At 40.0% G+C, this 27,837-nt stretch overlaps 1 protein-coding gene across 1 annotated transcript; it reads right to left on the reverse strand.

Moving 5' to 3' along the window:
- Window positions 1-13,329: 13,329 nt before the first annotated feature.
- PROKR1 (prokineticin receptor 1) lies at window positions 13,330-27,132 on the reverse strand. The gene is made up of 2 exons (XM_007521261.3): window positions 26,510-27,132; window positions 13,330-17,449 (listed from the first exon to the last, which is right to left on the reverse strand). The coding sequence occupies exons 1-2, from the start codon at window positions 26,992-26,994 to the stop codon at window positions 16,750-16,752; spliced, it is 1,185 nt and encodes a 394-aa protein (XP_007521323.1). The 5' UTR covers window positions 26,995-27,132; the 3' UTR covers window positions 13,330-16,749.
- Between the last annotated feature and the right edge of the window lie 705 nt (window positions 27,133-27,837).

Below are 27,837 nucleotides of genomic sequence, written 5' to 3' on the forward strand. Positions count from 1 at the left end.
ATCCCAACCTGCAATTCCTAAAAGTGAAGCTGCGCGGGAAGCCACCTCCGGATGGTGAACCCCCCCCCCAACAACTAAGACAGTACAGATTTAAATTCGTGTTTAAAATGGCATGTCTTCGTAACAAAGGTTTCTCTCCTCGTGTATTAATGACCATGTTTATGTGTGTGTTTAAAGTTTGGTAAACAGTAACTTTAAGGTTAAATTCTTACTAGACAAAGTTAAATGAAAAAGGTTTTCAATGTAATTCTCATAAAGATAAAATTAACTTACATTTAAAGTCTGAGGTAAAAATTAGTTAACAATCAATATATTTTAACTAAGTTGGTCTAAACAAAAGGTTAAATAGACTTGTTGATATGTAAAACTCTCCACTACCTTCTCTATTAGAAATGGTAGATCGCACAATGGCTATGCTAATTATTCTCATGCCTGACGTTTCCTATCCAGCCCACACCTAGGGTGTGTCTCCATCTAGATTGGGTGTAACAAAAGGTTAAAAAACGTTGTTGATATGTAAAAGTCTCAAATTCCTTCTCTATTAGAAACGTTGGATCGTGAGGTAGATATGCTAATAACAAGTTTTGTTTCATAGTAAGTAAATTGCAGCCAGCTGCCTTTGGGACTCTAAGCCATTCCTCGCCCCCATGCAAATGCCCGTCGAAGAAAGTACGCCCCCCCAGAGGCAAGAAATGTTTTTTTTAAGCTGATAAAGTTTAGCCCACAGAGGCAGATATGACCCCCTCAGGCCTTCCCTTGGCAACACGCTGGTTCTTGTTATTTGCTTACATGTTTCTCCATGTTTGTGCCAGTTTCTTTTTTAAAAATGCCTGTATGATATATGTTTCTGTTCACCCCACACCCTTGATACTGTAGCCATTTAGTTAAAAGAAAAGGGGGAATTGTTGTATGCTTTACATTGGGTTCTAGTTCTCCCCCGCCAAGAGAATTAGATCAGTCCAGTTAATTTGGCAGGCTGCTTGGCCCCGCCCCTAGAAACCCGCCAGAGTTCCAGAGTGACAGAGTTCCTGGGTTCCTGAGTTCCGGAGTAAGAGAGAGTGCTTGTGCCACCGCAAAGAGACAGCAGAGTTCTGTTTGGTGATTAGTTTGGTTTAGTTTATGAATCGTTATTTCTGAATAAAGAAATACAGCTTCCCTGCCCAGCCGTTGTCTCCACATCTCTGCTACCCACCGTGAAGCTACCCGCCCAGCTAGAGCCTCTGAAAATTTTAACAACAGTCATCTGCTTTGTCATACCTTGGAAAGAACTTGAAGGTGTAATGTTGAATGAGGTAAGCCAGAAAGAAAAGGATGAATACTGAACTCACTCATAGGTAGAATCTAAACAGCAAGGGCAGTAAGGGAAAATATAATGTGCAACTTGAATGGGATATGGTGTATTGCACCAAAGGAAAGAACTCTGGGGAAGGAAGGTAAAAGATAGTATGGATTGACCTGCTGATGCCCATGTCCAGCAGAGAAGCAATTACAGAAGACAGGCCTCCAACCTTCTGCACCCCATAAAGATCTTGGGTCCACACTCCCAGAGGGAGAAAGCATAGGAAACCTTCCAATATGGAGGGGATGAGATACAGAACTCTGGTGGTGGGAGTTGTATGGAATTGTACCCCTCTCACAATCCTGTCAATCATTATTAAATCACTAATAAAAAAAAAGAGAGAGAGATGGAATAGAGGGACTCTGTGCTCCTCTAAGTTTGGGGAAAGAGTGCCCTGCAGACACCTATTATGAGAGGTTGTGCCTGTATTGCAACCATTAACTGCCCTCTAATAAAACGGGGGTGTGTGGGGGGGGAGTGTGCAGAGATACTTGATTAACTAAAATTGATAGTGTCACTTATTACTGTTGTTGTTATTAAGAATTTCCCATATCACAATGGCCAAGAGAAGTTTTAAGTAACTCATATTCTTTCTTCCTTTCTTTTGCAATTCATGTTCTTAAAAGAAAATATTTGCCTATGATCGAGAAGAAACTACTTGAGGTCAGATCAAGAAGAAAAAGAAAAAAAAAATTCTTGGGGGCTGGGAGATAGCTCACCCAGTAGAACACACACTTGGTCATGTTCCAGGACCTGGGTTTGAGCTTCAGGACACCACATGGGAGCACCATACAAAAGAGTAGTTTGGCAAGCAGTGGAGCAATGCCTTCTGTAATTCAAATATTCCATAAAATTTTGTGCATGTCCACATGCAGTCTACCTTCTTAGTTGTATACACAAGTGTACTCATTAGGTTACTACTTCATGATGCCCAAACTGTTCTTTCTTGAAATTAGTGGAAGACTTTATGAATTACTTCCTAAAATAAATGGTCAAAGAGCTATAGGAATATATATATATATCCCTTAACTCTCATAATTCTTTTACCTTTGATATCTCAGTGACTATTCTACTTTGCTCTGCAGGTTTTCTTTTTCAATTTCTTATCCATTCTAAGAACAAAGGTCTGAGTTTTTGTGAGTGATGTAAGCTATTCATATCAAGTCTATAAAGTTAGAATCTGTATACTTATGAATCATGACCTCTAAATAATACCACAAAATCTATGTAATAATCAGTGCCAAATAATTATATTATCTCATAACTTAAGTGTTCCCAATCCAGTGAGGTGATCCACCAAATGCACTTAGAGACCACTTCTGTTATTTTAGGAGAAAACTATGCATGATATGGTAAGTTAGGAATTTTATCCTAGAAAACTGTTTCAGCTAAAATATTTCATTAGACTTGAGATTATTAATAAAACTTGATAATGACAAAAGATTACATTCATGGATCTAATTTATCGACAATTTAATCCTTTGTAGTTAGTAACCTCTTCCCTATAACCTTTCCCTTTCCCTTAATTCCTCACTGATACTTCTAAATATATGCTGCATAAACATATGTATTATCACATATCAAGCTTACCTGCCTCTAAACAATTTCCTGACCCTGAAATTCCAATTATCCAACTTCAAAGCACCAGTTCAATCCTTGGCATCATTCTATGCCAGAATTGATCAGCACTCTGGTCTTAGCTTTCTCTCACTCCTATTTCCTTTAATAAACAAGAAGTCTTTAAAAATTAAGAACTTTAAAGAAGACAGGAGAAGAGCGCTGCCTAAATGGACTGACATCTATAACAGGTTCTCCTTGTCACCTGGAACATCAAGGGTCAACTGAATAAATTCCTAGCTGCACTCAGTCTTCCTATTGGTGCCGGACATTGAAGTGAGGATGGTTGGGGGTGGGGTGGCAATGTTGCTCAAGGGCTCCTTCTTAGAGATCATTCTCTCTGGTTCTAGAGCAGAGCAGAAAGAAAATTAAGAGAATCCAGTAAATATATATATATGTATATGTATATATATGTATACATATATATGTATGTATGTATATATTTATATATATGTTCTGCATGGAAAACTCGTGCTTTTTTCTAGTCATTTCTCAGTCATTACTAGTCATTTCTTCCACCAAATGACTAGGAAAGAAGAAAAGGGGGGTATAGAAAAGGGGTGGGCAATGGTTCAGTATCTCTTTCTGAATTGAAAAAATAATCCTAAATCCAAGATTAGGATTTGAACCTGTCTGGCCAAAAGTCTCAAGTTGGGACTTTTAGTAAAATAATAGAAAAAAAAAGATTCATTCTATCAGACATGGTCAGAAACATCCCTTGTTTCCACATCCCCATCAAAGCAGAATGTGGAATACAAACGATCTAACTGAAGCTGTCTAGAGATGCAAACAAAGAGAATTCACCCACATTGCAATATGCCAGATAACAGAGTGGCTAAAGTGAGTAAAATAAAAAGAAACAGCATGTAAATGATACACGATTATGCAAAAAGGCAAGAAAGGAACAGAAAGGAAAGAAAAAAGGGAAAGAAATGAATACAACATTGACAGAATTTTTAAATAGACATATATAAAGAATATGAAAACATGTACCAAGAAATACATATATCAAACATAATGAAAGTAAGATATATTTCAGAACAAAAGATATTCTCCATGCCCAACCTAGGGAAAAATTCTACTCCAAGGAAAAATATATCCATTTAATTACTTAAAATATGCAAGAAATGGGGCCAGGTGGTGGCATACTGGGTAGAGTACACATATTACCATACACAATGACTCCCACCTGCAGGGGAGTCGCTTCACAGGCGGTGAAGCAGGTCTGCAGGTGTCTGTCTTTTTCTCCTCCTCTCTGTCTTCCCCTCCTCTCTCCATTTCTCTCTGTCCTATCCAACAACGACGAAATCAATAAGTACAACAATCAAAAACAACAAGGGCAACAAAAGGGTAAATAAATATTTTTTTTTAAAAAAAGACTAATTACTCTGGGGCCAGGCAGTGGCTCACCAGGTTAAGTACATATAGTGTAAAGCACAAGGACCCCCATAAGGATCCCAGTTTGAGCCCCCGGTTCCCTATTTGCAGAAGGGTCACTTCACAAGTGGTGTTTATCTTTTTCTCCCCACTCTGTCTCCCCCCTCCTCTCTCAGTTTCTCTCTGTCCTATTCAACAATAGCCCCAATAACAACAAAAACAACAATAATGGGGAAAAAAATAAGGCCACCAGAAGCAGTGGATTCATAATGCAAACAGCAAGCCCCAGAAATAACCCTGGAGGCAAAAAAAAGAATAGAAAAGAAAGAAAAAAGGAAAGAAAAGGAAGGAAATAAGGAAGAAAGAAAAAAAAAAAAAAGACGAATCACTCAGTCAGAGATAAGAGCCATGATTCCATATTACTCAATTTTGTAACATTGCAATCTAGGACAATGAAAGTTAAATCATTCTGTGAAAGAATCCTCAGAGAAGCCTGCCCTGACTTCTCAGACCAATCTCTGTCACACAGATTAATACTGGGCAGGAGTGGGTTGGTCGTCACGATGGCTTTTTTTGCCACTAATGGCCGACCCCATGGTCCAGGGCCCTAGTCAGGGAATCCTGGGATTCCTACATAGACAAGTTGGACCTAGACCTCTAGCAGATTCCTCTCCCCACTGTCGCTGGCCATTTCCATCAGAAACAACATAGTAGACCCTCTTATAGGCTTCTATAGGACCTTACCCTCGATGTAGGTCAACATTGGTGGGGATTACCACATTCTCCAAAGGGAGGTTAAGTCAGCATACTCTGCCACTTGAGGAAGATGGGTCCTGAAATTAGTGCAGCCTAGAATGTTCCTAGCTGTAACTATGGAATTCTAACTCAGACCTGCAGGGATGTGGAAGTTGCACAGGCTCCTTATGCTGAATATAGGTCCCAGATCAAATTGATGGGGTTTATTTACAGTTAACAATATTTATATACTTTTCCTATATTTGGGAGCTACTCTCTTCCCTGATACAGCTTTCTAGTTCTAATTCCAACTCTGACACTACCTCCCCAGACAGTGCTTTCAGCCCACCTGCATGGTAACTGTTGGGCTCAGGCAAAAATTAGTAAAGCCATGGGCCCCTTAGAATATACCTAAAATAGACCTACTAGCTTTTCTCAAAAGGAGACCACCAAATCTCATCTACTATATTCTTACCTTTAGATTCATGATTATTAAATTATTTTTCTGCTTTATATCTTAATGCTTTATTTTATTTATTTTTTAAAATTTATTTTTGCCAGAGCACTGCTCAGCTCTGGCTTATGATGGTGTGAGGGATTGAACCTGGGACTTTGGATCCTCATGCATGAGAGACTCATTACAAAACCATTATGCTATCTATGCCTGCCCCTATCTTATTGCTTTTTCAGCCACCAAGTTGCAGGCGCTACCATGATGCCAACTTGACTTTGCAGGATAGATGACCACACCAATGTGTCCTGTAACCCCACCTCTCCAGAACCCTACCCCACTAGAGAAAAACAGAAACAGACTGGGAGCATGGATTGACCTGCCAACACACATGTCCAGCGGAGAAGCAATTACAGAAGCCTTCCATCTTCTGCACCCCATAATGATCCTAGGTCCATGCTCCCAGAGGGATAAAGAATAGGAAAGCTTCCAATAGAGGGGATGGGATACACAACTCTGGTGGTGGGAATTGTATGGAATTGTACCCCTCTTATCCTACAGTCTTGTTGATCATTATTAAATCAATTTTAAAATAAAGAATTATAAGTGACACAATTGCAATGACTGAATTATCATAAGACAGGATGAGTTGAAAAAAGTGCTGAACATCAGGCAGGGTTTGTATTTATGTTTTCCTAAAGTGCTTTAACCTTGAGAGGCAACTAAAAAATATCATATGAAAGATTTACATTTTTCATTCTAGCAAACTGCTTTTGTTGACTCAGTAAGCTCCCCCCATGTTATTTTCTATAATGGCACCAGTGATAATGCATGCTTGGAATGCAAGTACAGGTGTTGTTTGAGATGACGTCCAGTTCAATGAATATGTCTGCCTGTTCTAACCCCCTGTTTCTGTTTTACTTTTATTTAATTCTTGCTAGAACTTTAAGCTATATCCTCATGCAAATTTAATAAGGAAAATATTCTATGTCTTTAGATTCCTGTCCCCTGATTCTTAGTCATGTCAACAGAATTTCCGAATAGTCTTCAATTCTGAGTTAAACATTCTCTAGGCCCCACACCTAACCTAGTGTATTCCTAGGCAGCTTAGAATTGAAATAGATTTTGTTTTCTGTTTTGAATTTACATGATGCCTTTAAAAAAAAAAAGACCTGAAGTTCAAAGATAAAAAAATCATTAGTTACTAATATGCATTAATCATGCTTTTTTTTTTGTGTGTGTGTGCTTTATGTCTTTATGCTTTCAGCCACTAAATCACAGATGCTACCATGATGACAGTCTGACTTCTCTGGGCAGATGACCTCACCTATGTATCCTGGAACCCTACCTCCCCAAAGCCCTACCCCACTAGGGAAAGATAGATACAGGCTGGGGGTATGGATCCACCTGTTGATGTCCATGTCCACTAGAGAAGCAATTACAGAAACCAGACCTCCCACCTTCTGTACTCTGTAAAGATCTTTGATCCATATCCCAGAGGAATAAAGAATAGGGAACCTTCCAATGGAGAAAATGGGATGGAACTCTGGTGGTGGGAATTATATGGAATTGCTATCCCAGAATCTTGTTGACCATTATTAAATCACTAATAAAAATAATAATCATAAAAAAGACTATGAGGGACACTGAGAAGACACCAGGCAGAGAATTAGTAAGCCATAATGCCTTCTGAGCTGTGATTACAAGAAAGTGCTGGATGAAGATTGATAGATTTAATTCCACACAAGTTGTGTGCCTCTTAGCTCCTGCCATTTTCATTTCCACCACTGTCCACTCCAAGTTGTTCTTGCCTTGGCCTTTGGCTCAGACAGAGGTGCATGTTCAGGGGCCATGATCATAAATGAAAACATACATATTATTATTCTTGCTTAGAATGTAATTGAATTTCAGCATTTTTCACCATTGTGAAGCAGGACCATGCTACTATGAGCAGTTCCTAAAATTGTTGTCAAGCTATCACAGACATTTTATTGTAATTAGAGAAGAAATCTCAAACCATTGTTCACATTCATCACTACTCCCAAATGTTAGTCATTAGCCCTGATGCTAAATCTTATTACTTAAGGTTTACTATAAAGAATAGGTAGTAGGGCACTTGGTTACATGTACACATTGCCATGCGCAAGGGTCTGGGTTTACATTCCTGGTCCCCACTTGCATGGGGGAAGCATGAAGAGGGGTGAAGCAATGTTTCAGGTGTCTATCTCCCTATCACCCCCTCAACTCTCACTTTCTTTCTTCCTTATCAAATATAAAAGAAATAAATCAATGTTGGGTAGTATGCCAGCTCCCCTGGCTTAAAGCTTCTGTCTCTAATCCTGCTTAACTAAGCACTGGCATGCCTGCAGGGCATTGGTTTGATCCCACTTAAAGCTGCGGTCTATTTACATAAACCACTGTTAACTAAGCACAACCCTGCCCCCAGGGAATTGGTTTAATCCCCACTGGTTCTCTTTTTGCTCTGCCCCCTCTCCTAGTACACCCTGATTTCCACCAGTCTTTTTTCGCTCCACCTTCTCTACCTCATATCCTGTTTCCACCCTACTTGGCGAGTATATATAACAGCTGTTCTTCTGTTTTAAAACACTTGGAATTGCTTTCTGGCTCCAAGAGTTCCAGAGAGTATTTCCTGCAATGTTAGCTTGGCAGGAGTTCCTGATCCCTCCCACGCAGCAGCCTAGGTTGGCTCCAGTTGAGTTCTCTCCAACCCAAAGAGCACTTGCTTGGGAAGAAGCACCCTCAGGCTATCCCGGCAAATCAAAATAATTTATGATTTACTATGAATCACTATATATACAGAAATTTAATATAAACTGTACTTAGTTATACTACACATTAAAAATATTTTGATAAGTGCATTTAAAAATGACTGATTTCTGTGCTGGAGAGATAGCCAAATGGTAAGGCACAGGATTCAAATGCATGGGATTCAGTTTCCATCTCTACCCAGAGATGAACAAAGCTCTAATCCCTCCTCCTCTCTCTCACCCATATAAATAAAGAGATAATCTTTTAGATATACCTGATATATTTTCCATTCTTATGTATTTCACAAATCTATGTAACTAGGAGGCAAAAGGGCCTATGATACTCAAAGACTAAGCACCTCTGCACTTGGATCAGCTGGTAAGAGTGAACAAAACTTCTCATAGAATAAATAAAAGCAGGAAGCTGTGTGTCTCAGTATTTGATCACATCTGATTAACTTAAGGGATAATTTTTTACTTCATGAGAGACTATTAGGAGTATGACATGTATCTGGATCATCAGTGTCACTCTCAGACAGAAAGCAACCAGATATCTCACAACACAATGGGCTTACTCAGGATTGACAATAAAAGGACAGTTTGAGGTGAACAGCTGTGTCTTCCTCCAATAGTGCCCTTAACTGGAACCCAAGCTAGCTTCTTCTTACAAAGCTATGTGGGGTGAGGGTGGGGTGGCTTACTGCTGGGAAAGGAGGGCTTTCTTATTCCTTTCACTGGACCAGAGGAGCTGCATCACTTCTTGCTTAAGATTATGAGCATGCTATATCCTGCAACTTGCTGATGGTACATGGATGGACACCTATTCCCCAACCTCATTTATTTTTCTTCTCAAAAATTTTTATTTTATTTTATATTGCCAATAAGGTTATTGCCAAGGCTTGGTGTCTACACACCAAATCCACTGCTTCTGGTGGCTATTTTTTTTCTTTCTTTCTTTTCTTTTTTTGTTTTTTTAAGAGAAGGAAAAATAAAGAAACAGAGATCCCTGCAGTGTTGTTTCAACAACTGTGAAACCTCCCCCCCTGCAGGTGGGGACTGGAAACTTGTACCTGGGTCCTTGTGCATAGTAATGTGTGCATTCTACCATGTGTGCCATGGCCTGGCCTACCTCCAACTTCATTTCTTATTATTTTTACTTTTTAGTATTGTATTTATTTTATTGACAGATTCAGAGAATAAGACACACACGCACGCACGCACACACACACACACACACACACACACACACACACACACAGGTGGAGGAATGTTATAACCCTGCTCAGTTCTAGTTTATGGTGGTGCTGGGGATTGAACTAGGGACATGAAGCCTTTGGCATGAAAATCATTTGCATAGCCATTATACTATCTTCGCACTCTCATTTCAGTTGCTGTTCTGGATAGTAATTTTCACACTAGAAAGCACATGAAAGGCCTAGAAAAATCACCTGAAGCCTGAGTACACTAAGGGATCAGAAGCTTGACTTGAGAAGTCAAATGTTTGGGGTTCAAATCTTATTAAACTATTCACTTCTTTTTTTTTAATTCTTTTTTTAAATTTTTTTTATTTTTTATATTTATTTTTATTTATTTATTCCCTTTTGTTGCCCTTGTTGTTTTATTGTTGTAGTTATTATTGTTGTCATTGTTGTTGGATAGGACAGAGAGAAATGGAGAGGGGAGGGGGAAGACAGAGAGAGGGAGAGAAAGATAGACACCTGCAGACCTGTTTCACCGCTTGTGAAGCGACAGCCCTGCAGGTGGGGAGCCAGGGCTTGAACCAGGATCCTTATGCGGGTCCTTGTGCTTAGCGCCACCTGCGCTTAACCCGCTACGCTACAGCCTGACTCCCATCTATTCACTTCTTATGTCATCTTGAGCAAGCTTTGTGAGTTGAAACTTAATTTTCTCATTTCTAATATGAGGATGACAGGTGATCCTGATTTTGAGAACTGTTGTGAAGACGGAGCAAGGCAATTCCTGTAACATGTCCAGCTCAGCTGCTGCCACATATGAGATGTCCCTTGCTGTAATAAAGTCAACTGAATGTGCTTTCAGCAGCCTCCTCCTCCACATCTTTTCTCTGATGTTTTCCTAATTATGAGATGCATCCTTCATCCTACCACACAGACCTGTGTCATAAGGCTAGTTCCTGTCTCTCCTTTTCTCCCCCACCCCCTTCTCCTATTCAAACCTACTCTCAGAGGAGAGTAATATTGTTTCTAATGTTGTTTCTCTGTGTTTTCAGGGTTTTTTTTTTAGCTACCTCTTCCAGGGATAGCAATCCCATTATTGTGTAAGTTTTGTTCCCCGATGCCAATAAAAATTAATTTCAGTCTTCAGGAACAGATAAAAGAAATGTTTCTCTTGCTGTGTAGAATGTTCACCCTCACTCTATACCCAGATCTTTCCACTTTCTCCCCAAAATCTCCCCCCCCCAACTTCTCTCACTTTCTTTGATGCCTCTGAACAGTGGCCATTTGTATATCCCAATCTCAACCACGGCTACATTCTCTCTCAGCTTTCCTACGCAGGGCAGCTACTCCAGTGAACAGAGTCCAGGGATTTTTTTTTTCTTGTATATTCCAAAGGACCTCCTGCCAGGCAAGGTAAAGAAAGAACAGCTGAACACACTTTTTGCAGTTCTTCCCTAAAATGTGGTCTCCATGCCTATACTAAGCCCCTGGGATAGAATGAGCTAAACTTGGCTTGCAAAAGAACCAAGAATGTCTGCTAAACTCCTTAAGAGTCTCCAGAGAAGGTCAGAGACAAGAGGTGAACAGTCACCTCAAAAATTCTGGGAAAGGATCTTTTTTCTAAGAATGCTCCCTTCACCCATGACTGATGCTCCCTTCACCCATGACTGCTTTAGTAGAAGAAACCTGCACTAAACTTGACAACTCCTGCTGTCTAACTCTGCCTCTGACAGTGACTAAGCTGTACAGCCTTGAATATATCTGGGCTTCAGATCCAATACCCATAAAACAAATGCTTTGAATTTGATATTCTCACTAGGAAGGAGAGAAATGGATTCATTCTTTGTAGACATATTCCAAAATTTTATCATGTTTTTCAAGAAACAGAACTTATTTATGGTTTTCTGGCCATCTCACAAATCCTTTAGCATTCTTTTCCATGAGTATGGAACTCATTTCATGCTTGAAGGACTGCTGTGGTGACTGCCACATTACTATAGTTTAGTGTCTTTGAAGAAATTATTTTTTAATTTGTACACATTCTTACATATTTTTAATGTGTACATATCAGATACAGCAAGTCTCCAAAAACTTTGTTGGAAATCCACCCTTCTCTTTTACTGTAGGTTAAGGAAAAGGTAGATTCTTTTTTTTTTTTACCTCCAAGGTTATTCCTGGGGTTCGGTGCCTGCACCACGAATCCACTGCTCCTGGAGACCATTTTTTTCCCCTTTTGTTGCCCTTGTTGTTCCATCATTGTTGTGGTTATTACTATCATTGTTGTTGTTGCTGTCATTGTTGTTGGATAGGAGAGAGAAACGGAGAGAGGAGGGGAATACAAAGAGGGGGAGAGAAAGATAGACATCTGCAGACCTGCCTCACCGCCTGTGAAGCAATTGCCCTGCAGGTGGGGAGCCTGGGGCTTGAACCGGGATCCTTCCGCCAGTCCTTGCGCTTTGCGCCACGTGTGCTTAACCTGCTGTGCTACTGCTTGGCTCCCAGAAAGGTAGATGTCTACAAATCGTACTTTTATGCTTCAACATATAACAACATGCATTTCTCTTTGCACACCAAATGTATTTGGAGAATAGAAAAAAAAAAACCATAAGCACATATGTCACCTTCCTAGGCTTACCAGTAGTCTTTAAGAAAAGCTATCAGCGGGGCAGGCTTAGTTCAAAGAACTGGTCACTAATCTGAACATGAAGTGGTATCATAGGTTTAACTCCAAGTTGACTTCCCTTGTTTTGTTTTGTTTTTTTCTATGACTTTCATTAGTGATTTAATATTGATTTACAAAATTATGGAACAACTTTTCCACCACCAGAGTTCTGTGTCCCCATTCTCTCCATTGGAAAATGCAGTATTTCTCCCAGGGTTGTGGATATGAGTTGATTATTATTTCTATTCTTCTTCTGGCGTTTGCCATATATATATATCCATGTTTTCCTATGGTCTTGCCTTCCCTTCCTTTCTAAGTCACACCTACACCCAGTGCTACTTCCAAATGTCCTTGTTGTTGTTTTGTTTTTAATAGAGACAAAGAGAAATGGAGAGGGAGGGTAGATAAAGTGGGAGAAAGAATGACATTACTAGCACAGCTGCACCACTTCATGTCACTTCCTCTCAGCACGTGGGAACTGAAGACTTGAACCAAGTTCCTTGAGCACTCTACTGGGTGCACCACCATCCCCTAGTTGACGTTGCATGTGTACACATTTAAGCCTATTTGAAGGTCTTAGCCTTGGGGTCTCAGAGACAATACAACAGGGTGAACACACATCTTACCATGCATGAGGTCCTGGTTTCAATCCCTAGCAATACATGGGAATACCATGAACAGCACCAGCGAAACTTCATGAGTGGCGATGCGGTGTATTGTAATTTCTCCCTTTATCTCTCTTCTCTATCTCTACATCTCTTCCCCTCTTCTCTCACCCCCCCCTTTCTGGATACTGAATTAAAAACAAAACAAACAAACAAGAAAAAACTGGAGGCACAGAGACTACTCAGGAGTACTGCACATGTGTATGGCCACAATTCATTCCCTAGTGCCACAATGGAAAAAAAAAAAAAAAAAAGCTTAGACTATATTACAAACATAAACAGGTCCTCATACATCAGGTCTTGATATTCAGTTGCTAAAAAGTACTAGTGTTTTTTTTTTTCTTTTACCAGAGCAGACTTACAGGAAGAAGATATAAATCAGTTACATCTCTTTAGGATTGAGAAAAGATGTCTATAGACAATAGAACATGATTTAGCACTATATTCACAATTCAGATGATCATGGAATCAGCATCTATTCAGTGCTTAGTCAAAGGACCACCACACTATGGCTGATAATTATATACATGTGTATCTTTTATTTAACATGGTGATAATACACTTCCATTCACTGTAAACTCACAACCAGACACAATGTCTACATATACTATAGAAATTAAACAAGCAAATAAATGATACACTTTAGGCTGAAAAGCAGAAGGATTTGGTTTTCACAGAAAAAAAATGACTATTTACTAGTCTATATTTATTTGGTATTCCTAGTGAAAAAGGTGAAAATAATGACAATAAATTAATTATTTTATTATTTTAGTCCCAAATCCAAGTTACATGATTATAGAATGTAATATATGAATTAAATATGATTTTATTCTTTTAATAATTACTATCTAAGGCATGTTGGGTTGAGGTTCATATTTTAGGTGGTTTTTTTGTTTGTCTTTTTCAATACTTTGAATGAACTATGTGAATGTCTGTTGGCAAATAGAAAATAGGTTTTGAAATAGGTGTTACAGTATGGGATGATCTCATTCATAGGCATAAGCTGAAAAACAAGATCAGAAGGGAACACACTAAGCAGAACTTGGACTAGAGTTGGTGTACTGCACCAAAGTAAAAGACTCTGGGGTGTGTGTTGGGGGAGGGGGGTGTTCAGGTCCTGGAACATCATGGCAGAGGAGGACCTAGTGAGGGTTGAATTATTCTGTGGAAAACTGGGAAATGTTATGCATATACAAACTATTGTATTTTGCTGTCAACTTTAAACCATTAATCCCCCAATAAAGAAATTTTTAAAAATAAATATTACAGGGAAATTAACTATAAAAAGTTAACGTTGCTGCCAAAAATTGCTGACTACATTTGGAGAAGGAAATGCATGTAGCTGTCACTTGAATAGCCTTATAAATTGTTGCTTTGGTGCTATTTAAAAAATAAACGACAAGTCCACTATACAATTGTATAAAGATTGAGGAACGGATACCACATTGCCCAGATGTATGCGGGCTGAGATCAGGCATATGAAGTTAGTCAATATTTCCATGATCACAAAGATGCTTTGATTCTGAAGTTTCTAAAACTCTCTGCTTGTATCTTGACTAGAGATCAATGTATCATTTCTCTGCACTTTGGTCACCACATCCCACTGATTGAACCAACATGTCATCTCCAATACAGTGTGCATAGCACTGCTAAAATGGTTAAAGGAACAGCTCACAAAATGAATAAATAAAGGATATGATGTCTCATAAGCCAAGGGTACAAGTATTTCCCCATTTACATATATTCTTATTTTATTTTATTATTATTTTTTTAAATATTTATTTTATTTATTTATTCCCTTTTGTTGCCCTTGTTTTTTTATTGTTGTTGTCATTGTTGGATAGGACAGAGAGAAATGGAGAGAGGAGGGGAAGACAGAGAGGAGGAGAGAAAGATAGACACCTGCAGACCTGCTTCACCGCCTGTGAAGCGACTCCCCTGCAGGTGGGGAGCCGGGGTTCGAACCAGGATCCTTACGCCGGTCCTTGTGCTTTGCGCCACCTGCGCTTAACCCGCTGTGCTACAGCCCGACTCCCCCATTTATATATATTCTAAATATAGTTAGTAGCTGGATCTTTTGATTCTTTGTGTAGTTGAACAGGTTATCTCATTGACTTTTCATGACCACCACATCAGTGGCGACTAAAGGTATTACCTTCTTCTCTTCTGAGGTAATACCTGCGTCTCCAGGGCTACCACTGGTGACAGAGTCGAAGATGAAACCATAGCTTCTGGTTTCAAAATTCCACATTGCACAATTGAAAACACCAACAAAAGGAAATGGATTAAAAGTAGAATGAGCCCTCAAAAACCTATGAAATCACTGAAACTCACTACCAGTTCCTTCTACTATAAGCCATTTGGATGTCCAAGATGTCCAGGATGTCCATTTCCTTGCATGGGGCTCAGGACTCCACAAGTGATTTTTTAAAAAATATTTATTTATTTTCCCTTTTGTTGCCCTTGTCATTTTTATAGTTGCAGTTATTATTGTTGTTGTTATTGATGTCATTGTTGTTGGATAGCACAGAGAGAAATGGAGAGAGGAGGGGAAGACAGAGAGGGGAAGAGAAACAGAGACACCTGCAGACCTACCTCACTGCCTGTGAAGCGACTCCCCTGCAGGTGGGGAGCTGGGGGCTCGAACTGGGATCCTTAGCCGGTTCTTGTGCTTTGCACCACGTGTGCTTAACCCACTGTGCTACCGCCCGACTCCCCACAAGTGATTTTTATCACACTATTTCATGCACACTGAAGAGTAGAAGTGTGGTAGGTTATGGTTCCCAAGAGTAGCTCTACTTTACACAGGAAGCAAGCTTTTAACCCACAGAAAAAAATATTATATAGTGTGATATATAGCCCTGTGGCAAAGACCTCTTGCTCTCAAGTCATTCCAAAAAAGGGAGAAAAATGGTGGAAGGAGGACATGACTGACAGTCACATCCATAAGGTGTTGTGCATCCTTTCAAAGATTCCACACTTCTGTGAAAAGAAAGAGACCTTGTGGTAAAGTTCAACTTGTCAAAGTCAGAATAACTGAGAGGTGGGAGCAGTATTATCCTTGGGCCCAAAGAATCTGAGCACTTACCTTGAGCCCCACATGTCTGCATCCACCTCCATTAGGCAAGAGGATGTTCATCAAACCAGGCTTTTCCTTTCCCATTTGCTCCAAGAACACTGAAGCCAATTCCCTGTCCAATAGGTTTCCAGGGTCTATGTAGCTACTTACCAAGGTTCATTCTGATAACTGATAATAAGCCTCCATATGTAAACCTACAATCTTGTGCTCAAGAAGTGGTTACCAGGTATTGTGTGGAGAGTCTGGATAAAACTTAACCATACATACTGGACAGTTCATGAGCATGTGTATAAGGGTCATCACAGTAAAAATCAGGACCAAGATGAGAAATGTTACACAGAGAGAAAGAGTCAGAGTGCTGACAAATTTTCTTACATTCTTGCCCCAATAATGCAAATATCAGAAGCAAGATCAAATCTAAGAACAATCCTAGAAAGAGGCTACATCAGTGTCTGATAGTAGATGAGAAGGTCCAGGGAGGCTCTCGCCTAAAGACAAATGTAGTATAGTTCTAGATGTCTACCTATTCCAGTCCTCTTCAGGAAAACAACTTATTACAGACTAATAACCCCAATTAAATTGGTTGGTTTAACCAATTTAATTTCATCAACATAAATAGACTTCACTTGTCTCTACTCTTAGCACAGATTGCACATACAATGATGGTTGGCCACTGGTTACGGTATCTAAACACACCAATTTTAGAAATTCTGAGCTCTTTAAACACAGAATTCACACACTTGTCCATTTCCTCTACCCTCTGCAGCAAACCAAATGTTCTAGGATTAGAGTGCACATCTAAGCACATTGGACTATGTCCCAGAGGTCCTGTCTGTTTACAGCTGGAAAGGGCCAGGGAGTTATTTCAGCCTGATGCAGTCTACTTCTTCTGTGGCAGGTAATCCTGTGGTTTTGAAATCAAGATCTGCACTGGACTTACTCCCATTGAAAGGAGCCCTCCTCCAGTGGAACAGCATGATCTTCTTGAAGTACTTGATGGTGTTGTTCTTGAAGGTGACAAAGCACAGGGTGTTGATCATACTGTTGCTCATGGCAATGCACTCAACCACGTAAAAGGCTGTAAGGTAGTGCTTCTCCTTTATAAACACAGAGGGGAAGAAGTCGCGCACAATGGTGAATCCGTAGAAGGGGGCCCAGCACAGCACGTAGGCGGTGAGGATGCACACGAGCACCAGGACAGTCTTCCGCCTGCAGCGCAGCCGCTTCCGGATCTGCTCCGTCTGGAAACCAGGGACGGTTTTGAACCAGAGTTCCTGGGAGATCCTGATGTAGCACACAGCCATGGTAATCACTGGACCCAAAAACTCTACGCTGAAGATGAAGAGGAAGTAGGATTTATAGTAGATCTGCTGGTCCACTGACCAGATCTGGCCACAGAAGATTTTCTCCTGGTTCTTGACAACACTGAGGACTGTCTCTGTGGTGAAGTAGGCCGAAGGAATGGCGATAAGAATGGACACTGCCCACACCAAGATAATCAAGCCAGTGGCTGTTTGATACTTCATCCGGGGTCTCAGTGGGTGGACAATGGACATATATCTAGCACAAGAACATAAACAGGGTCAAACACTGTGACAAGGAAACACTGGATGTTGATATTATTTTTGCAACATGATAAGATGCAACCAGATCGTTCATGTGTAGGGAAAGTGCAATAGTATGTGCACTTCTGAGAAAGGCAGACTTTGCATGCAAATCCAAGTTCTATCTCCCATTAGCTGTTCAACCTCAAGCAAGTTTTGCTTGGTCTTTCTAAATCTCGATTTTCTTATCCACCAAAGTTTTTTGTTTGTTTTAAATGACTCAGTGTGCTAATGTTTACAGACCCCAGCACAGGTTTAAGCACGGTATGTATTTAATAAGTGGTAGCTATTATTATTGAACCCAGCAATTTAACAATAATTCCCATTAGTTTCTGTCACTGTCACCAGGCTGAAAGGGGCTAGTAATTCAAAGAATTGTTGAGAGAATTTACATTTTCTGCTGGAAACGGTGAGTGAAATTCTGATTTCATTTTGAGTTTTTTTTAATTATTGTTTAGTAATTTAACATTGATTTATAAAATTATGAGATAACAGGGGCAAAATTCCACACCACTCCCACCACCAGAGTTCTGTGTCCCCATTCCCTCCATTGGAAACTGGAGTAGTCTCCAAAGGTCACAGATGATGTGGTTTGACTACTAGTTTTATAACTATCTGTCTATATTTGTATTTTATTTGCCCATTTTTTCCCTATAGTCCTGCCTTCTCTTTCTAAGTCACCTATTACTACTTCCACAATTCTGTGTTTTTAAACATTGCTTTTACATGTGCAGGTAGTGGGAAAACTTGTCATCACTACCTTAATTTCCAAAATAGAGACCCATGAGAGATGAATGCCTTTTTCAAGGTCATATACCACAGAACTTTTCATAGAAAATATTTAGCCTTACCTCCAAATTGATGAGAAAATCAATTAGTAATATACATGGATGAATATTTTAAAATAAAGCAGTAAGCAATAGGAGATGTTGTTTTTGTTCTTTATAACACACACACATACACACACACATACACACACACACACTGTTGTTACCACAATGTTCCAGAAATGAAGAGAGAGCACTTTTTGGGGGGTAGATGATGTGAATCATTTGTGTGGTATGAAAGCCTCCTTCCCAGAGAGTGCACATACTTATGTCTGGAGCTCTTGTTTCCTGGAAGACATTTCATGTTTGGCGGAGGGTGGAAGTTGAAGAAGAAAGATGGGAAATGAGGTGGGAAAGAATGACTAATCAAAACTAGTGATAAACACATTCTCAGGTGTCCAAAGCTTATCTCAGGTAGAAAAAAAAAAAAAGCAAATGTGTAAGGGGTCTGAAAGAATGCCATATCAATTCTCTTTCCTTTGAAACCAACCTCCCTTTCTTGGGATTTTGATTTGAAGAGGAGGTTTATATTCTTTTTCTGATCATATTCCAGAGTATTTCTGCCCTTCCCCACAACCTTTTAATATAGGCAGCCAACTCCATAGGGCGTTGTTTGAGGAGTTCACTGGGATGATACTTCCTTCCTTCTACCTCCATGATGTTAGATACTTAACATCCTTTAGCATCCGCCAATCTTCCACGTGCTGAAGGGTGGAATAGGAATGTCTGCAGGGTGCTTACAATATTTTTGTCAGTGCACACATATGGATCCTCATGTTACATATTACAGTGCTCCTGCTATAATAAATATACCAAATTTACTTTCATTTATAATGAAAATAAAATTTAAAATGTAGGGGGTGGGACATGTCAATAAGATAGCTTACCTCAGAGAGTGTCTGCTTTCCTATGATCATAATCCAAGTTTGATTCCCTGGTGCACCATCCCTTATGGGATAAGCCAAATACAAGGGATGGTGCACCATGGCACTGGGGGGAGGTTTGATGTTGGAGTGCCTCTTCATATCGCTCTCCTCTCCTCTCCTCTCCACTCCTCTCCTCTCCTCTCCTCTCCTCTCCTCTCCTCTCCTCTCCTCTCCTCTCCTCTCCTCTCCTCTCCTCTCCTCTTCTCTTCCCTCGTTTCCCACTCTCCTCTCCTTCCCTCCGTTCCCCTCTTCTTCTACTCCCCTACCCTCCTCTTCTCCTCTCTCCTCTCCTCTCCTCTCCTCTCTTCCCTCTCCCTCTCTCTCCCCATCTTTTCCTATTTGAAAAAAAAAAGTCAACCTGGACTGGTAAAGCAAGAATGTTTTCTCTTACTAAGTTTTCTTCCTTTATATATGCTACATTGTATTCTTCTGATTAGTCTATGAAAGAAGATACCATAAGGGGGCTAGGTGGTGGTGCACCTGGTTGAGTAAACATGTCACAATGTGCAAGGACCCAGGTTCAAGCCCCTGGTCCCCACCTGCAGGGGGAAAACTTTACAAGTGGTGAAGCAGGGCTGCAGGGGTCTCTCTCTTTCCCTTTCTATCTCCCCCTACCCTCTCAATTTCTGACTATCTCTACCCAATAAATAAAGATAATTAAAAAAAAATTTTTTAAGATACCCATAAGATTCCCATAGCATATTTGTTTACTATACAAATGTTCACTGTATCATTCTGTTTTTATCCCAGTGGTAACTTCTTAAGTCTTCATGATGTTTCAAGCCTACGGTGAACAAATATGAGAGACTACTGATCTGGAATCAGAAGACTAAAAATCTAATCCCAACTTCGTCACAAACTTGCTTTGTAAATTTGGATGTTTTATTTTAGTCCTATGGGCTCAATTTCTTCATCTGTGACATGAGATTATCACTGGTCTCACTATTTCTCATAGACACACTTTGAAACTCCAGCGAGACACTACATATAGACAACTGTAGACTATTATTATTCTAGAAATTGTTAGTATCTTAAAATATATGTTTTTAGAGCCCCTCTTCATGCACAACAATTTTCTTTTTCACCTGTTATTGTCAAATTCAGCATTTGTAAGTTCTCTACTGCTTTTTAGTTTATTTGGATCTATCTTATTGACCCTATCTTCACACCAAAAACTAATGTTCAAGCTAAGTGGTGATTACCCATCAGAGAGTTACTTTATCCAGGCTTTTCTTGATACCATCCCTAGGGTTAGGATCAGCAGTTGTGTAAGCATCTTTTCACATACATTTACAAGCAAGATTTCCACCAGCCTTAACTATGCTAAAATGAGGATTCCAGAATTCCAATAGTAGAATATTTGCTTTAGGATGAATGGTGGTGTCCATGTTACCATTTGTGAAGACCTAAGTTCAAGCTCCCAGTCCCTACCTGCAGGATGGAAGCTTCAAGAATATTGGAGTAGTGCTGCAGATATGTTTCCTTCCATAGATCTCTCTCTATCTATCTCTATCAAATAAAAAGGAAAAACTGGCAGACAGGAGTGGTGGAACCATCATGCCATGCAGGTCCTGAACTTCAGCAATAACCTTGCCATTAAAAAAATAATAAATTGTACAAAACATAAAAATAACTTGCTTCATTACCTGGGGAGGTTGCACAAGAATAGGGTATGGGAATTGCAGGTGTGAGAAATCCAAGTTCAATTTTGGCATTGCACATGTCAGAGTGGCTCTGTTTTTTTCTCTAACAAACACACACACATACATCAATAAGTAATTACACCTGATTATATATTTAAAGAAACTTAATAATATACAGAGCAATTTAAAATGTACTTTGTCATTGTATATCCCAAATTCTGATGAATGATGAGAGTAAAGTTGCCCCTTTTACAGGTAAGCAAAGTAAGACTTGGAAAACTTAAATAATTTGCAAAAAGCCATAACAACTAAAAATTGACAGGACTGTGATACACACACACACACACAAATACAACTATATCTAACTCCAAACCCACTGTGCTCTCCAATATGCCTTTCCCCCACCCTCTTGCTACCAGAGCAAACAATAACTCCTTCTTCCAGTCCTCCTGGTACCCTAGTAGTCCCTTGCCCCTCAATGAGAGTACCTATTTGATGTTCCAAGGAGTCAGGCAAGTGGTAGCTTCATTTTTTCTGCTCACAAGTTTGCTTCTGAATTGCCCCATGTGTCTACCACTACAATGATTCAGCTCCAGATCCACTTAAAGCCAATTATTTCCCAAAGAACAAAGAAAATAAAGGCTACAGGACAAAGAAAAGTCCAGGTAACAGTTATCGGTGATAGTGGGCTGAGTGATTAAGCAAAGAGCATTTAGACCCCTTCTCTGTCCCCGGGACCCAGACCCAGATCTGATCATGAAAATAGTAATCATAGAAACTTCTAGACTGTCATGGCTCCGGCCAACATGCTCACCAGGAAGCACTTATGCTTCCTAAGCCTCAGCTCAATTTAACCTCATCCAAACAGAAGCAGAATGCTATTACCAGACAGCTGCTACAGTGGCCAGTTTCTCTTGGGTCCAGGTATGTAGGTCTCATTTCTCCTTTGGCTAATTCTGTTTCTTTTTCTATCTGTGTCATCACGCCAGGTTCCCCTGCATTGCTTAACGCTGTGGTCTATTTTCATAATCATTGTTTTATCTGAGACCTGCCCTGCTTGCAGGGCATTGGCTTAATCCCCATTAGTTTAATCTCCACTGGTTTAATCCCCACTGGTTTGTGCTTTTTTTCCACTACACCTCCTTATCCTATGTACTTCCTTTTCCACCCTGCCACTTCCTTCTTGGAAAGTATAAATGCAGATTCTTTTCTCAATAAACATTGAATTGCGTTCCTACTCAACCATGAGTTCCCGGTCGTCTCTCTCCTGCCTCGAAGCTAGCCCGGAATATTGGCGCCCGAACAGGGACTGGCACAGGTAGAAGAAGGCTCTCTAGTGCAAAGAAGTATGAGTAATACATATCTCCAGGGATAATGCATTCACTACCAGCGAACAGGGCCCTCTGATGATCTTTTTTTCAATTCCCTGTTGCTATAAGATCTGACTCCCTGTTTCTCAATATTGTGGTCTTCTAGAATATGATCCTATTTATTCTGATCTCCACTCTCCTTATGCCACTTGTCCCTATCCCACATAGCTCCCCAAGAGACCTCAGGTCTTGTGCATTCCTTTTTCTCAGCACTTGCAAACAATGTTCTACTCACTTGGAAATATTTTATCTTTTTTAATAAAGTTGAGGCCTCAGACATATGTAATTTCACTGCTCATGGGCCACATTTTCATTCAGACAACAAAAAAAAAAAAAAAAAAAGGAAGGAAAGATACCATAGTAGCAGAGCCATGGAATTTCCCATCTGGTACTAGGGTTTGAACCTGGGCCCCTGCATGCAAGACAAGCTCTTTATGTATCTAGTACCTTTTCTTGGGAACTTTTTCCTCTTCTTCACTGATGTTCACTTTCTTGAAGAGCATTTAAAAGTCCACCCCCTTCATTAAGATATATGGCTCTTTCATTCTAACTTTCATTTAAAATTCATCATAGTTATTCTGTTTCATAACTTATAGGTCTCCCCCTCTCACCTCCCAACCCACTCGAAATGGTAATCTTTCTGACAGCAAGGATCGTAACTAACTCCTATTAGAGACTTTTGCTGTTTGTGAATTCTTCACACCTAGCATTTTGGACAACAACTGTGGTTTTAGTAAAACATTACAACCATCAGCAAGTTCTTGGCAAGGAATGATAAAAGTGACAATATTAATGGAGGATGACAACTTTTTATAGGAAACAGGGCATAAATATGTTACCCAACATGAGACTGGGAGGCAGTCTAGGGCTTGGTAAAGAATGATTTAAAGAGTAGGGCAAGAGGTTGATTCACCTTTCTGTAGATACTAGAGTTATCAGAGGTTTTTTAGAGCGAAAGAAGGGAGCTGGAAATGAAACAAGATGTACAAGACAGAAGATTAATTTGGTTGTTGTCTTTCTTTCTTCCCTAAGGTCACAGGGGCCTTTTCTCTCTCTTCCTAGAAACCATTAGGTTTGTTCCTATTTGGAAGTCTTTGCAATTAATCCCTTTGTCTAGAATGCTTTTCTCCCCCAAATCCTCACAAGATTAGTCTCTTTCTCCCATTTTTCAAAGGTCAGTTCAAATATCATCTCAGAGACACTTTTCCTATCTTCAACCACTCTCAATGTTTTGAGATGCATTTGGTTTTTCTCAAAGCATTTTTCATGCTCTGAAATTAACTTCCCTGTTTACTTGCCTTGCTGCTTGCTACCTCTCTCCACTCTTAGGGTAAAAGCCTCCTGAAGAAAAACAAATGTTTTCTCCCTTCTTTACAGTGCTTATTAGAATGGTATATAAGGTATTGTAGCCACTTAATAAAAGTGAATTATTTGAATAAATGAATAACTGTTTCAGAGAGGTTGTAAAGGGTAAAGGTTGGCAGAAGGACAGTGCCAGGAGACACTGAATACTGGAAGACAAAAGGAGATGACAATAGGCCAGCCCTGTGGGTACAGGCAAGTAGGGGCTAAGTAATGGCAGGACCTGGAAATTCAATGAGTCTAGAGAGAGAAAAGGAAGACACTAGCCAGGAAAAAAGGAGAGCTGTTTATTTAAATGTCTGGGAGAAGTGTGGAATCAGTAATAGAAACAGGAAAAGTCAAGCAAATACAAGATTAACAAGTTTGTTGTATCCTGATGGCCATGTTTCTTAGAAACCTTTTTCTCCTCTTTTAATTGCATCAAAAAAAATCATTTCAATGAAAACAGAGATGTTAGCTCAGCAGAAATAGTGATTCATTTCTCTGGCTTTTGTTGTTGTTCCTTTAAATGTTAATTTGAAAATGATCATAGCCACCACTTACCTAGTGCCTGCTCTGTTTATAGCATTGTTCTAAAAAATTACATATTATTTCATTTAATTCTCAAAATCATCCACCACCTTGGATGTTCTTATTACTCCCATTTTAGACATAAACAATGGAGGCAAAGAGAGTTCAAATAACTAACAAGAAGCCTTCCAGTTAATTAGTGGTACTTTAGAGGTTAAGCCTAGGCAGAGTAACTGTTAACACTACTGCTGCAAAAATTTCATTAAACAAAAATAAAGGTATTTTTACCACTATCATGTTTTTGTTTTATCACTATAAGAATTAGGAGTTGGGGGTTGGGTGGTAGCGCACCGCAGCAGGTTACATGGTGCAAAGTGCAAGGACCTATGTAAGGATCTCAGTTCGAGCCCCCGACTCCCCACCTACAGGGGGGTCGCCTCACAAGCAGTGAAGCAAGCAGGTGTCTATCTTTCTCTCCCCCGTCTGTCTTCCCCTCTTCTCTCCATTTCTCTCTGTCCTACCCAACAATGACATCAATAACAACAATAATAATAATAACCACAACAATGATAAAAACAACAAAGGCAACAAAAAATAATAAAAAATTTAAAAAAGAATTAGGAGTCTAAAACTAACCAAATTAAACTTGATGATCACTGATCAAATCCTAAACACATGCAAATAGATTAGAAAAATTAAGATCCTAGACCACAAATTTGAAGTTAGATGGTAAAAACATAAAAATGAATGAATATTTGAAACACAGACCACCAACATCAAGAGAGATGATGAAGCTTCTACTTTCAGAAAAGATCAGAGACAGAGTTCCTGCAGCTCTTCTGGAGAGATTTGAAGGATAAATGCTTAAGTGTCACCCTCCTACTCTTTTTATAGATACATTCAGGGTTACTTTGTGGATAGACAAAACACCATAGGGCTCCCTAGCTCATATGGAGGAGGACTATAGCCAAGGAGAAATCACTTTCTAGGTTAACACCTCTGAACACCTTCTATGGGTGACAAACCAAATGTGGTTTAAGCAGCTAAGTCTCTGACAGCCTTCACTGGAGATAGGAGACCAAGGCTTCACCCATCAGTGGTTTAAAGACCAAGCTCCATGTTCTGCAGGAGTGACCTCTTTCAGGTTATACCATCCCTGGTTCCTATGCCTATGCCTTCAGAAAACAGATTTTATTCACTGTTCCTCCCTATAACATTATCCAGAGGTGTTCTAACTATGAGGAGCAGGCTGAACTTCACCAGAGCCCTGAGGCTGTGGAACAAGGAGAGTATCTGTCTCTCTATGTAAAGACACAGAATCTTAGAGAAAGACAGACTGTTCAGATTCAAGTACACAAAGACCTAATTTGACCCTTAAGGTGGCTGTCCAAACCCTGTAACAAGGTGCTATGTAATAAGAGACAAAAAAAAAAAAAGCTTGAGGAGACAATGCACCATGGAACAGGACCATTCTGATCCCTTAGCACAAGTGATTCAACTAAATGAAAATAAATAAGTAAATAAATACATCAGGGAGTCAGGCGGTAGCGCAGCGGGTTAAGCACACGTGGCGCAAAGCGCAAGGACCTGAGTAAGGATCCCAGTTCGAGCCCTTGGCTCCCCACCTGCAGGGGAGTTGCCTCACAGGCGGTGAAGCAGGTCTGCAGGTGTCTATCTTTCTCTTCTTCTGTCTTCCCCTCCTCTCTCCATTTCTCTCTGTTCTATCCAACAATGACATCAATAATTACAACAATATAAAAAAGGGCAACAAAAGGGAATAAATAAATAAAATATTAAAAAATGAATAAATACAACATAGGAAATATCTGTATAAATTGCTCTAATTGGCTATATTTGTCAACACTAGAAAAAGGCATCTTCCAGTGGTGCATGCACACATATGAAAAGGATCAGTGTTATTAACACATTGAAAAATAAGCATATGTTCAAATCATGTTTGTATTGTGAATATGTGTGTGAGTTATATTTTAGCAGCAGACATCTTGGTGAGCTATGAACTGTTTCCAGTGAGAAAAACTGCCTTCAAGATTTCCACATTGACTCAAGAACGTAACCAACTTTAATTTAAACTTGTCCCTCTATACATCCTCCTACCTATACACTTTTAGAACTTTAATAAATACAACAGTTAGGATTATATCTAGAGCAAAGGGACAAGAAGAGGAAATTCTACTTCCTGCCTGGTCACGACCAGAATACAAGTTATTTCACTGTTCAATCAGTGGACAGACTTGATACCCTATGCATCTACATTTATTGGGAACTATAGATGTCACCCAGTAATTACCCAACTTTAGTAAAAGAAGGGGTAATTCCAATACTTCTGCCTTCATTGTCCCCACAGTCCCCTTACTCACCTGTCAATGGCAATGGCCAGCAGGGCATTGGTGGAGACGTAGAGAGAGACAGTACGCAGGTAGTTGACAGAGGCACACAGGACATGACCGTGCTCCCAGGAGAGCTGGCGCACCACGTAGTAGTCCATCTCAAAGGGACAGCAGACAATAGCCACCAGGAAGTCAGAGACGGCTAGGTTGGCAATGAGTAAGTTGGTGAGATTACGCAGTTTCTTGTAGCGGGCCACAGCAGCAATGAAAATGAAATTTCCAATGCCACAGATCAGCATGATGCCTACCAGGGCCATGCCAATTACAATCTTAGCAACAAAGAAAGTTTTAGAATCAGTTATATCTTCATTTTCATACAAGGTCGTATCATAGTCCCCATAGCTGAAGTTGAATGGGAAGGAAGCAACTTGGTAATCTAGGGAATGGAGTATGGAAAAGAAGTTGTTGGTGGTGTTTATGGCATTCTCATCTGTGATTCCAGTGGTGGTCTCCATCTGGCCAGATGGTGGAAATATTGCTGACAGTTCCTTTGGTGTGATATCTGGGAGGATTACTTCTCCACTCTTTGCTGACACAGTAAGTTCTCCCTTAATGAGTCAGAGTGTCCCTGCCAGCATCCTCGGGGGTATAGTATCTGAAGCCTTTGCAAGACATACAAACAGTTGGTTACACATGTGCATAAACCTGGGCAAATTTAAAACCATCCTATATGCTAAGGAGACTCATTGTCCAGTTGTTCAGAGTGAATATAGGATGATGGAGTGGAAATAAGGGACCCAGAGAGAGGAAACAAATGAATTAAACTCACATACCTATTCATTCAGGGACAGTTAAATTGCCATTGCCGAGGCCCTGGCTCAGTTTAATTCTGCTCTATTAAAAACAGAAATATTGATAGTGTGAGACAGAAGAGAAGTTAATTTCTACAACTGCACAGTAAACTATTGGGCTCCCCCACCCCATTAAAAAAAGAGAAATGAAAGTGATGTGCTTGCAAATTCCATTCACTGTTCCAATAACCTGAACATCCTACTCTGTGCTTTTACAGAAATTATTCTGAATGCCTTCAAAAAGGCAGGGGTTTGAAACACCCTAGCGTAGTCTCCAAGAGTTAGTCTTCTTCTGCCAAAACCACCACTGCCCTATAACCATGGGGCCCATCTAGCAGCTGCCTTCCCTTCTCCTCATCAGGCTTCGCCTTCCCACATCAGAGTTTGCTGGACCCCAGAAGCCCCATACTACATTTATCAAGGTCTGTTTCTAGGCAGAGGTCCCAGGGTGAAGTCATAGCCTAATCACTGGCTTGGAAGGGGGACTTTGGAAGGGGGCTTGAAAGG

Source organism: Erinaceus europaeus, chromosome 3 (genome assembly GCF_950295315.1).
Source record: "Erinaceus europaeus chromosome 3, mEriEur2.1, whole genome shotgun sequence".
Lineage (NCBI taxonomy): Eukaryota > Metazoa > Chordata > Mammalia > Eulipotyphla > Erinaceidae > Erinaceus > Erinaceus europaeus.

Bases quoted from the DNA above. Each gene is read 5' to 3' on its own strand.
- PROKR1 (XM_007521261.3), bottom strand. From the start codon at position 26,994: ATGGAGACCACCACTGGAATCACAGATGAGAATGCCATAAACACCACC. The intron at 17,450-26,509 runs GTGAGTAAGGGG...TTCTTGTGCTAG, and splicing joins CTGGCCATTGCCATTGACAG to ATATATGTCCATTGTCCACC.